The sequence below is a fragment of the Salvelinus fontinalis genome, chromosome 4, assembly GCF_029448725.1.
Source record: "Salvelinus fontinalis isolate EN_2023a chromosome 4, ASM2944872v1, whole genome shotgun sequence".
NCBI classification, from domain to species: domain Eukaryota; kingdom Metazoa; phylum Chordata; class Actinopteri; order Salmoniformes; family Salmonidae; genus Salvelinus; species Salvelinus fontinalis.
In genome coordinates this window covers 11,990,683-12,003,987 of record NC_074668.1, presented here as the reverse complement: position 1 = coordinate 12,003,987, position 13,305 = coordinate 11,990,683, and the positions used below count along the sequence as shown (strand labels likewise).

At 46.3% G+C, this 13,305-nt stretch overlaps 1 protein-coding gene across 5 annotated transcripts in view; it reads left to right on the top strand.

The window, feature by feature from the left end:
* Nucleotides 1-13,305, top strand: part of frmd3 (FERM domain containing 3) — a 120,152-nt gene that overhangs the window by 38,471 nt on the left and 68,376 nt on the right. For all 5 annotated transcript variants that reach the window (XM_055918788.1, XM_055918787.1, XM_055918791.1 and 2 more), the window contains exon 3: nucleotides 6,800-6,842. In XM_055918788.1, the coding sequence (XP_055774763.1) occupies nucleotides 6,800-6,842 (43 nt within the window). The remainder of the gene's footprint in view (nucleotides 1-6,799; nucleotides 6,843-13,305) is intronic.

Genomic DNA, 13,305 nt, shown 5'->3' with positions numbered 1-13,305 from the left:
ACCTTAACCACACTGCTAACCCTAACCTTTACTACACTGCTAACCCTAATGCTAACCCTAACCTTTACCACACTGCTAACCCTAATGCCTAACCCTAACCTTAACCACACTGCTAACCCTAATGCTAACCCTATCCTTACCACACTTGACTTCCAAGATGGTGTAGCAGTGTAGACGTCTTTGTCCTGTCGTGTCCCGTGTCCCTTGTATATATCTTTTTACATCTTTTTCTTCGCATATCTTTTTAAAAATATTTTCTTAAACCTCAACTTCTACTCTCCTGCAACCCGCCTCACCCAATGTGGCGTGGATCTGCTTTTTTTTCTAAAGTATTTCTATTTACTTCTGATCTGGAATCCATCAACTGAAGATAGCCAGCTAACTACCTACCAGCTATCAGTTAGCAAACCATTGCTAGCGGTCATCAGCTAACCTTTAGCTCGGAAAGCTCTCGCTAGTTCGAACAACGTGACTAAAACCAGAGCATAACGGACCTATTTCTCTCCATATCCCCGGATTCCTACCGCAAACTCTGAACATTTTCATCTGGATCTTCGCAACTAGCTAACCACAATCCCGGGTGACCACTCCTGGCTAGCGTTTCCATCCCGGAGCAAGCACCAATTAGCCTGAAGCTAGCCCGGCTAGGGCTCCTGTGCTACCACTGAAGCCCACTCCTGGGCTACAATATCTGGACCCCTTTACTGCCGGTACGGAGCACGGAACCCCGCCGATCCTCTACGACTGGAATACCGACATAATCTGCCCGAGGACTCCAACAGGCCCCTCAGGCGTGACGCCCGCTGAAGGCCCATTCTGCTAACCTACTAGCTACCTAGAGCTACCTGGAACCCTACTAATTCCACGACTGGTCTATCGACGTCACCGCACGAAGAGGCAAAAACAGACTTCCCCCCCCATCGCGACGTCCCCCAAAGGCTAACTTGCTAGCCCCGGTCTGCTAACTGCTAGCTTGCCTGCCCCGGTCTGCTAACTGCTAGCTTATCTTGCAACTAGCGCAGCCAGGAAGCTAGCACCAGTTAGCAAACACAATTCTACAATTCACAACCTCTCTTTCGCCATCGCCATCCGGCTTGGATTCTCTGTCGACACGACCACGTCTGGTCTGCAGACGAATACCCCATCCGCTGTGCCCTCAACCGGCCTCCGTCTGAGCAGACCCCCTCCGTCTGAGCAGACCACCCCCCGGGCTACTAACTTTAAACGCGTGCTAGCTTAGTGGAGGCCTCACTGCTCCATCTACGGCTGCCCCCTGGACACTATGATCACTTGGCTACATAGCTGATGCCTGCTTGACTGTCCATTAATTCACGGTACTCCATTCTGTTTATTTGTGTTTTATCTGTCGGCTCTGTGCTTTAACTCAGGATCTGTGTGTAGTTAATCCGACCCTCTCTGCCTAGTCGTCGCCATTTTTACCTTCTGTTGCTGTGTTAGCTGACTAGCTGCTGTTATCTCACCTGTTGTTTTAGCTAGCTCTCCCAATCAAGACCTGCAATCACTTTATGCCTTATTGTATGTCTCTCTCAAATATCAATATGCCTTGCATACTGTTGTTCAGGCTAGTTATCATTGTTTTGGTTTGCAATGGACCCCGTAGTTCCACTCTCCGTACCTCTGATACCTCCTTTGTCCCACCCCCCACACATGCGGTGACCTCACCCATTGAGACCAGCATGTCCAGAGATACAACCTCTCTTATCATCACCCAGTGCCTGGGATTGCCTCCGCTGTACCCGTGCCCCACCATACCCTGGTCTGCACATTATGCCCAGAATCTATTCTACCACGCCCATAAATCTGCTCCTTTTATTCCTTGTCCCCAACGCTCTAGGCGACCAGTTTTGATAGCCTTTAGCCGCACCCTCATCCTACTACTCCTCTGTTCCTCGGGTGATGTGAGAGGTAAACCCAGGCCCTGCATGTCCCCAGTCACCCTCATTTGTTGACTTCTGTGATCGAAAAAGCCTTGGCCTCATGCATGTCAACATCAGAAGCCTCCTCCCTAAGTTTGCCTTACTCACCGCTTTAGCACACTCTGCCAACCCTGATGTCCTTGCCGTGTCCGAAACCTGGCTTAGGAAGGCCACCAAAAACTCGGAGATTTCCATACCCAACTATAACACTTTCCGTCAAGATAGAACTGCCAAAGGGGGAGGAGTTGCAATCTACTGCAGAGATAGCCTGCAAAGTTCTGTCATACTTTCCAGGTCTATGCCCAAACAGTTCGAACTTCTAATTTTAAAAATTAATCTCTCCAGAAATAAGTCTCTCACTGTTGCCGCCTGCTACCGACCCCCCTCAGCTCCCAGCTGTGCCCTGGACACCATCTGTGAATTGATCGCTCCCCATCTAGCTTCAGAGTTTGTCCTGTTAGGTGACCTAAACTGGGATATGCTTAACACCCCGGCAGTCCTACAATCTAAGCTTGATGCCCTCAATCTCACACAAATTATCAAGGAACCCACCAGGTACAACCCTAAATCCGTAAACATGGGCACCCTAATAGACATTATCCTGACCAACTTGCCCTCCAAATACACCTCTGCTGTCTTCAATCAAGATCTCAGCGATCACTGCCTCATTGCCTGTATCCGCCACGGGTCCGCGGTCAAACGACCACCCCTCATCACTGTCAAACGCTCCCTAAAACACTTCTGCGAGCAGGCCTTTCTAATCGACCTGGCCCGGGTACCCTGGAAGGATATTGACCTCATCCCGTCAGTTGAGGATGCCTGGTCATTCTTTAAAAGTTACTTCCTCACCATATTAGACAAGCATGCTCCGTTCAAAAAATGCAGAACCAAGAACAGGTATAGCCCTTGGTTCACTCCAGACCTGACTGCCCTCGACCAGCACAAAAACATCCTGTGGCGAACTGCAATAGCATCGAAGAGCCCCCGCGATATGCAACTGTTCAGGGAAGTCAGGAACCAATACACGCAGTCAGTCAGGAAAGCAAAGGCCAGCTTTTTCAAGCAGAAATTTGCATCCTGTAGCTCTAACTCCAAAAAGTTCTGGGATACTGTAAAGTCCATGGAAATCAAGAGCACCTCCTCCCAGCTGCCCACTGCACTGAGGCTAGGTAACACGGTCACCACTGATAAGTCCGTGATAATCGAAAACTTCAACAAACATTTCTCAATGGCTGGCCATGCCTTCCTCCTGGCGACTCCAACCTTGGCCAACAGCCCCGCCCCCCCCCGCTGCTACTCGCCCAAGCCTCCCCAGCTTCTCCTTTACCCATATCCAGATAGCAGATGTTCTGAAAGAGCTGGAAAACCTGGACCCATACAAATCAGCTGGGCTTGACAATCTGGACCCCCTATTTCTGAAACTGTCCGCCGCCATTGTCCCACCCCCTATTACCAGCCTGTTCAACCTCTCCTTCGTATCATCTGAGATCCCCAAGGATTGGAAAGCTGCCGCGGTCATCCCCCTCTTCAAAGGGGGAGACACCCTGGACCCAAACTGTTACAGACCTATATCCATCCTGCCCTGCCTAGCTAAGGTCTTCGAAAGCCAAGTCAACAAACAGATCACTGACCATCTCGAATCCCACCGTACCTTCTCCGCTGTGCAATCCGGTTTCCGAGCCGGTCACAGGTGCACCTCAGCCACGCTCAAGGTACTAAACGATATCATAACCGCCATCGATAAAAGACATTACTGTGCAGCCGTCTTCATCGACCTGGCCAAGGCTTTCGACTCTGTCAATCACCATATTCTTATCGGCAGACTCAATAGCCTCGGTTTTTCTAATGACTGCCTTGCCTGGTTCACCAACTACTTTGCAGACAGAGTTCAGTGTGTCAAATCGGAGGGCATGTTGTCCGGTCCTCTGGCAGTCTCTATGGGGGTACCACAGGGTTCAATTCTCGGGCCGACTCTTTTCTCTGTATACATCAATGATGTTGCTCTTGCTGCGGGCGATTCCCTGATCCACCTCTACGCAGACGACACCATTCTGTATGCTTCCGGCCCTTCCCTGGACACTGTGCTATCTAACCTCCAAACGAGCTTCAATGCCATACAACACTCCTTCCGTGGCCTCCAACTGCTCTTAAACGCTAGTAAAACCAAATGCATGCTTTTCAACCGTTCGCTGCCTGCACCCGCACGCCCGACTAGCATCACCACCCTGGACGGTTCCGACCTAGAATATGTGGACATCTATAAGTACCTAGGTGTCTGGCTAGACTGCAAACTCTCCTTCCAGACTCATATCAAACATCTCCAATCCAAAATCAAATCTAGAGTCGGCTTTCTATTCCGCAACAAAGCCTCCTTCACTCACGCCGCCAAACTTACCCTAGTAAAACTGACTATCCTACCGATCCTCGACTTCGGCGATGTCATCTACAAAATAGCTTCCAATACTCTACTCAGCAAACTGGATGCAGTTTATCACAGTGCCATCCGTTTTGTTACTAAAGCACCTTATACGACCCACCACTGCGACCTGTATGCCCTAGTCGGCTGGCCCTCGCTACATGTTCGTCGTCAGACCCACTGGCTCCAGGTCATCTACAAGGCTATGCTAGGTAAAGTGCCGCCTTATCTCAGTTCACTGGTCACGATGGCTACACCCACCCGTAGCACGCGCTCCAGCAGGTGTATCTCACTGATCATCCCTAAAGCCAAAACCTCATTTGGACGCCTTTCCTTCCAGTTCTCTGCTGCCTGCGACTGGAACGAATTGCAAAAATCTCTGAAGTTGGAGACTTTTATCTCCCTCAACAACTTTAAAAATCTGCTATCCGAGCAGCTAACCGATCGCTGCAGCTGTACATAGTCCATCTGTAAACTACCCACCCAATTTACCTACCTCACCCCCATACTGCTTTTATTTATTTACTTTTCTGCTCTTTTGCACACCAGTATCTCTTCTTGCACATGATCATCTGATGATTTATTGCTAAATTGCTGCTAAATTGTAATTATTCGATTTATTGCCTACCTCATGCCTTTTGCACACATTGTATATAGATTCTCTTTTTTCTACCATGTTATTGACTTGTTTATTGTTTACTCCATGTGTAACCCTGTGTTGTTGTCTGTTCACACTGCTATGCTTTATCTTGGCCAGGTCGCAGTTGCAAATGAGAACTTGTTCTCAACTAGCCTACCTGGTTAAATAAAGGTGAAATAAAAAAAAAATAAAAAAAATAAAACACTGCTAACCCTAATGCCTAACCCTAACCTTAACCACACTGCTAACCCTAATGCCTAACCCTAACCTTAACCACACTGCTAACCCTAATGCCTAACCCTAACCCTACCCTTACCACACTGCTAACCCTAATGCCTAACCCTAACCTTAACCACACTGCTAACCCTAATGCCTAACCCTAACCCACAATTTATTTTTTATACATTTTTACGATAATATAGCCAATTTTTACTTTGCAGCTTGCCAAACTAGCAGAAACCACACAGTTCTGCCTCTCCAGACCAAGATTCATGACAATGAACGTCAACCTGACGTGTGTGTGTTTGTTTGTTTGTTTGTTTGTTTGTTTGTGCATGTGCTTCCTCAAGAATAATAAGTATACTTTATTAATCCATAGGAGACAGAAGTATGTGTTCTGCTGTACACAACCCCTCTGATATAAGCAGAATCACTCCAAGCAGAATCAATCTCTCTTTGATCATGATATGCAGGAAGTAAATATCCCAGCATCATCATCAGAGACGGGACAGACACGACCGTGCATTACGCCAAATCCCTCCTTTTAGGTAGTCATCCAATTCATCTGTCCGGGTGTCCTGACGAGCACTCTAATTCCACCTGTTAACCATTATACAAAGCTGCCTACTTTTAGCCAGTACATACACCTCCCTGAGAGACAAGCTTACTACTCATCCAATCAACAACACCTCTCTCTTATAGTCAACCAATGAATAGCCCCCAGGTGGACAGAAGTGCATGGGAATGAGATTAACCAAAGAACAGTGCTTTTCTGGGCCGGAGGATAAAACGGAGGTCCACCATGGCAGAATGACGAGCAAATGTTTTGTCTGAAATCGTATCTGAACTCATGACGACTCATTTCGGTTGAGGGTTGCCACGGCAACAGTCTTCCGGTGTTTATCCCGGTGTATGTGCAATGTCTCCGTGCTGTGGCGGAAAATCTCTCGGCATCCGACCAGTAAATTATTTACCCTCCTTTATGCTGTCTAATTTACGTTTTTAATACAGGGTTTCTGAGTTGACATTCTGTTGGTATGACAGTGGAGATGATGACAGAACACACACAACACTAATCTACAGTAAAAACCCTGGCCATTGAACCTTACACCACCATTACAACTCAATCCAAGGTCTATGCCGATACCTATATTACACCTCAACATGCTACATGTTAATTAAATATGAATATGCACTTGACATATAATCATGTTTATAAAGCCTCTCCCTGATGCCAACACACACAATGACAATGCTCCTCTTTCTTTCTGCTGCACTCAGGGCAATGAACAACCTTTTTTAACATCACTCCCCATGTCTCTCTCTCTCTCTCTCTCTCTCTCTCTCTCTCTCTCTCTCTCTCTCTCTCTCTCTCTTCTCTCTCTCTCTCATCTCTCTCTCTCTCTCTCTCTCTCGTCTCTCTCTCTCTCTCTCTCTCTCTCTCTCTCTCTCTCTCTCTCTCTCTCTCTCTCTCTCTCTCTCTCTCTCTCTCTCTCTCTCTCTCTCTCTCTCCTCTCTCTCTCTCTCTCTCTCTCTCTCTCTCTCTCTCTTCCTCTCTCTCTCTCTCTCTCTCTCTCTCTCTCTCAGCACTGGCTGGAGCCCAATAAACCCATAGTGAAGCAGATGAAGTGTAAGTGTTCCCTTCTGTTCTCTCTCAGTGTTTGATGTGGCAATAGTGTTTGTATGGGTGCCCATGTGGCACTAGGGATGTGGCCTATGCTCCTCTCCGAAGTGGGAAACAAGCCTTAGATCAAGCCCTACAGCAGTGAAACAATGAGACAGAGAGGCATCCCTAAAACACTGAAACAGAGCTCTGATAGAGCATAGATCAAGACAGATATATTGATAGACAGAGCAGACAAGACAGAACGCTGAACAGACAGAACGCTGAACAGACAGAACGCTGAACAGACAGAACGCTGAACAGACAGAACGCTGAACAAGACAGAACGCTGAACAGACAGAACGCTGAACAGACAGAACGCTGAACGAGACAGAACGCTGAAACAGGCAGAACGCTGAAACAGACAGAACGCTGAACAGACAGAACGCTGAACAGACAGAACGCTGAAACAGACCGAACGCTGAACAGACAGAACGCTGAACAGACAGAACGCTGAACGAGACAGAACGCTGAACGAGACAGAACGCTGAACAGACAGAACGCTGAACGAGACAGAACGCTGAACGAGACAGAACCTTGAACGAGACAGAACCCTGAACGAGACAGAACACTGAACAGACTGAACGCTGAAACAGACAGAACGCTGAACAGACAGAACGCTGAACGAGACAGAACCCTGAACGAGACAGAACCCTGAACGAGACAGAACACTGAACAGACTGAACGCTGAAACAGACAGACGCTGAACAGACAGAACGCTGAAACAGACAGAACGCTGAACAGACAGAACGCTGAACAGACAGAACGCTGTACAGACAGAACGCTGAACGAGACAGAACGCTGAATGAGACAGAACCCTGAATGAGACAGAACCCTGAACGAGACAGAACACTGAACAGACTGAACACTGAACAGACTGAACGCTGAAACAGACAGAACCCTGAACGAGACAGAACCCTGAACGAGACAGAACCCTGAACGAGACAGAACCCTGAACGAGACAGAACGCTGAAACAGACAGAACGCTGAACGAGACAGAACGCTGAACAGACAGAACGCTGAACGAGACAGAACACTGAACGAGACAGAACGCTGAACGAGACAGAACGCTGAACGAGACAGAACGCTGAACAGACAGAACGCTGAACGAGACAGAATGCTGAACGAGACAGAATGCTGAACGAGACAGAACGCTGAACGAGACAGAACGCTGAACAGACAGAACGCTGAACGAGACAGAACGCTGAAACAGACAGAACGCTTAACAGACAGAACGCTGAACAGACAGAACGCTGAACAGACAGAACGCTGAACGAGACAGAACCTTGAACGAGACAGAACCCTGAACGAGACAGAATGCTGAACAGACAGAACGCTGAACGAGATAGAACGCTGAAACAGACAGAACACTGACAGCAAACAGAACACTGAAGTAAACAGAACACTGACAGCAGACAGAACACTGAAGCAAACAGAACACTGAAGCAAACAGAACACTGAAACAGACAGAACACTGACAGCAAACAGAACACTGAAATAGATAGAACACTGACAGCAAACAGAACACTGAAATAGACAGAACACTGACAGCAAACAGAACACTGAAGTAAACAGAACACTGACAGCAGACAGAACACTGAAGTAAACAGAACACTGACAGCAGACAGAACACTGAAGCAAACAGAACACTGAAGCAAACAGAACACTGACAGCAGATGTTGTTGGATTTTCTGTGCATTCATCTCTGAGACCATCGAACAGGACACAGGATTTGGACAGTATTTATCTGTGTTTATTAAATCCTCTCTGCGCTGGTTATGGACAGTGTTGTGGAGATAGAGCTGAATGTGTGGGCATTAACAGCATTTAGTAGATTTACATGTTCATTTCTCCTCTAATGCTCAATGAACTTCATCGTGCTCAATATCAATTCAATTCAGGGGGTTTTATTGGCATGGGAAACATATGTTAACATTGCCAAAGCAAGTGAAGTAGATAATATACAAAAGTGATATCTCTCTCTCAATATCTCTCAATCGCACTCTCTCTCTCTCTCTCTCTCTCTCTCTCTCTCTCTCTCTCTCTCTCTCTCTCTCTCTCTCTCTCTCAATGTCTCTCTCAATCTCTCTCTCTTTCTCTCAATATCTCTCTCTCCATCTCTCAATCTCTCTCTTTCTCTCAATATCTCTCTATCTCTCTCCATGTCTCTCTCTCAATACCTCTCTCTCTCTCAATCTCTCTCTCTTTCTCTCAATATCTCTCTCCTTCTCTCAATATCTCTCTATCTCTCAATGTCTCTCTCTCTCAATATCTCTCTCTCAATCTCTCTCTTTCTCTCAATATCTCTCTCTCCATCTCTCAATCTCTCTCTCTCTCTCTCTCTCACTCAATGTCTCTCTCTCAATATCTCTCTTTCTCATTATCTCTCTCTCTCTAAATGTCTCTCTCAATATCTCTCTCAATTAGAGGTCGACTGATTTATGATTTTTCAACACCGATACCGATACCGATTATTGGAGGACCAAAAAAAAACGATACCGAATAATCTGCCGATTTTTTACATTTATTTGTAATAATGACAATTACAACGATACTGAATGAACACTTATTTTAACTTAATATAATACATCAATAAAATCCATTTAGCCTCAAATAAATAATGAAACATGGTCAATTTGGTTTAAATAATGCAAAAACAAACTGTTGGAGAAGAAAGTAAAAGTGCAATATGTGCCATGTAAGAAAGCTAATGTTTAAGTTCCTTGCTTAGAACATGAGAACATATGAAAGCTGGTGGTTCCTTTTAACATGATTCTTCAATATTCCCCGTTAAGAAGTTTTAGGTTGTAGTTATTATAGGAATTATAGGACTATTTCTCTCTATACGATTTGTATTTCATATACCTTTGACTATTGGATTTCTTATAGGTACTTTAGTATTGCCAGTGTAACAGTATAGCTTCCATCCCTCTCCTCGCCGCTACCTGGGCTCGAACCAGGAATACATCGACAACAGCCACCCTCGAAGCAGCGTTACCCATGCAGAGCAAGGGGAACAACTACTCCAAGTCTCAGAGCTAGTGACGTTTGAAACGCTATTAGCGCTCACCCCGCTAACTAGCTAGCCATTTCACATCGGTTACACCAGCCTAATCTCGGGAGTTGATAGGCTTGAAGTCATAAACAGTGCAATGCTTGAAGCATTGCGAAGAGCTGCTGGCAAAACGCACAAAAGTGCTGTTTGAATGAATGCTTACGAGCCTGCTGGTGCCTACCATCGCTCAGTCAGACTGCTCTATCAAATCATAGACTTAATTATATCAAAATAACACACAGAAATACCAGCCTTAGGTCATTAATATGGTCGAATCCGGAAACTATCATTTCGAAAACAAAACGTTTATTCAAAACGTTTATTCAAAACGTTTATTCAAAACGTTTATTCTTGGGTGGTGCAGTGGTCTAGAGCACTGCATCTCAGTGCTAACTGCGCCACCAGAGTCTCTGGGTTCGCCCCCAGGCTCTGTCGCAGCCGGCCGCGACCGGGAGGTCCGTGGGGCGACGCACAATTGGGCTAGCGTCGTCCGGGTTAGGGAGGGTTCGGCCGGTAGGGATTTCCTTGTCTCATCGCGCTCCAGCGACTCCTGTGGCGGGCGCAGTGCGCGCTAACCAAGGGGGCCAGGTGCACGGTGTTTCCTCCGACACATTGGTGCGGCTGGCTTCCGGGTTGGAGGCGCGCTGTGTTAAAGAAGCAGTGCGGCTTGGTTGGGTTGTGCTTCGGAGGACGCATGACTTTCGACCTTCGTCTCTCCCGAGCCCGTACGGGAGTTGTAGCGATGAGACAAGATAGTAATTACTAGCGATTGGATACAACGAAAAATTGGGGAAAAAAGGGGATAAAATTTAAAATAAAAAAAAATAAAAATAAACTTTTATTCTTTCAGTGAAATACAGAATCGTTCCGTATTTTATCTAACGGGTGGCATCCATAAGTCTAAATATTGCTGTTACATTGCACAACCTTCAATGTTATGTCATAATTCTGGAAAATTAGTTCGCAATGAGCCAGGCGGCCCAAACTGTTGCATATACCCTAACTCTGCGTGCAATGAACGCAAGAGAAGTGACACAGTTTCACCTGGTTAATATTGTCTGCTAACCTAGATTTCTTTTAGCTATATATGCAGGTTTAAAAATATATACGATTTTAAGAAAGGCATGGATGTTTATGGTTAGGTACACGTTGGAGCAACGACAGTCCTTTTTCGCGAATGCGCACTGCATCGATTATATGCAACGCAGGACGCGCTAGATAAACTAGTAATATCATCAACCATGTGTAGTTATAACTAGTGATTATGAATGATTGATTGATTGTTTTTTATAAGATAAGTTTAATGCTAGCTAGCAACTTACCTTGGCTTCTTACTACATTCGCGTAACAGGCAGGCTCCTCGTGAGGCAGGTGGTTAGAGCGTTGGACTAGTTGGACTAGTTAACCGTAAGGTTGCAAGATTGAATCCCTGAGCTGACAAGGTAAAAATCTGTTGTTCTGCCCCTGAACAAGGCAGTTAACCCACCGTTCCTAGGTCGTCATTGAAAATAAGAATGTGTTCTTAACTGACTTGCCTAGTTAAATAAAGGTGTAAAAAATATATATACCGATTTCCGATTGTTATGAAAACTTGAAATCGGCCCTAATTAATCGGCCATTCCGATTAATCGGTCAATCTCTCTCTCTCTCTCAATATCTCTCTCTCTCTCTCTCAATATCTCTCTCTCTCTCTTAATATCTCTCTCTCTCTCAATATCTCTCTCTCTCAATATCTCTCTCTCAATATCTCTCAATATCTCTCAATATTTCTCTCAATATATCTCTCTCAAAATCTCTCTCTCTCTCAATCTTTCTCTCTCTCTCAATATCTCTCTCAATATCTCTTACTCTCTCTCTCAATATCTCTCAATATATATCTCTCTCAATCTCTCTCAATCTCTCTCTTGCAATATCTCTCTCTCTCTCTCAATATCTCTCTCTCTCCCTCTCTCTCCCTCTCTCTCAATATCTCTCTCAGTGTCTCTCTCAATATCTCTCTCAATATCTCTCTCTCTCTCAGTATCTCTCAATGTCTCTCTCTCTATCTCTCGCTCTATCTCTCTCTCTCTCTCTCTCTCTCAATATCTCTTTCTCAATATCTCTCTCTCTCTTAATCTCTCTCTCTCTCTTTCTCTCTCTTTCTCCCAGAGCATAAATTAATCAAGAAACTATTACTCATGCGCTCAGCTCTAGAACATGTGCAATAGAAGAGAAAGGGAGGGAGAGGAAGAGAGAAAAAAAGCAGGTAGCGAAAGAGGGAGTTCAAATGAAGAGAGAGGGAGTACGGATGGAGAGAGAGGGAGTACGGATGGAGAGAGAGGGAGTACGGGGGCAGATGGACAGAGAGGGAGTACGGGGGCAGATGGACAGAGAGGGAGTACGGGGGCAGATGGACAGAGAGGGAGTACGGGGGCAGATGGACAGAGAGGGAGTACGGGGGCAGATGGACAGAGAGGGAGTACGGGGGCAGATGGACAGAGAGGGAGTACGGGGGCAGATGGAGAGAGAGGGAGTACGGGGGCAGATGGAGAGAGAGGGAGTACGGGGGCAGATGGAGAGAGAGGGAGTACGGGGGCAGATGGACAGAGAGGGAGTATGGGGGCAGATGGACAGAGAGGGAGTACGGGGGCAGATGGACAGAGAGGGAGTACGGGGGCAGATGGAGAGAGAGGGAGTACGGGGGCAGATGGACAGAGAGGGAGTACGGGGGCAGATGGAGAGAGAGGGAGTACGGGGGCAGATGAAGGGAGAGGGAGTACGGGGGCAGATGGAGAGAGAGGGAGTACGGGGGCAGATGGACAGAGAGGGAGTACGGGGGCAGATGGAGAGAGAGGGAGTACGGGGGCAGATGGAGAGAAAGACAGTGGCAAAAAGAGAGATCAGATTGGATGAGAAAGAGAAGACGAGGGAGAGATGAGATATGTATGGAGTTAAAGATAGACAGAGAACTTGTAAATGGAAGTGTACAGTATAGACAGAATGTGGGAGTGATTGAGAGGATGAGACAAAAGGATGGAGGGTGGGCTCTTGATATGTCTGAGCTGAACTGACACTTCCCATATCCCTCTGGCGAGTTTCCTTCACACATTAGGTGTGTGTGTGTATACATGTGCGTGTCTACTTATGTGTGTGTTTGGCAATAGGCTCCTCTGGAAATGTTATTAAATATCACTCTGTTCCTCAAGACTCAGGAATAAGCAGCTTAGGTTATTTAGGATCTTTGTGTTTATTATTATTTATCTTCTGTCTGTTTCTCCAGATAATGCCACTGAGAATTCAGCTGGTATAGACGGGGACTTCAGTTAACTCAGCCAGCACTGGCACTCAGTGATGACTTCCTCCTGTTCTCCAACCTATCAATCATGGCGTGGGTCT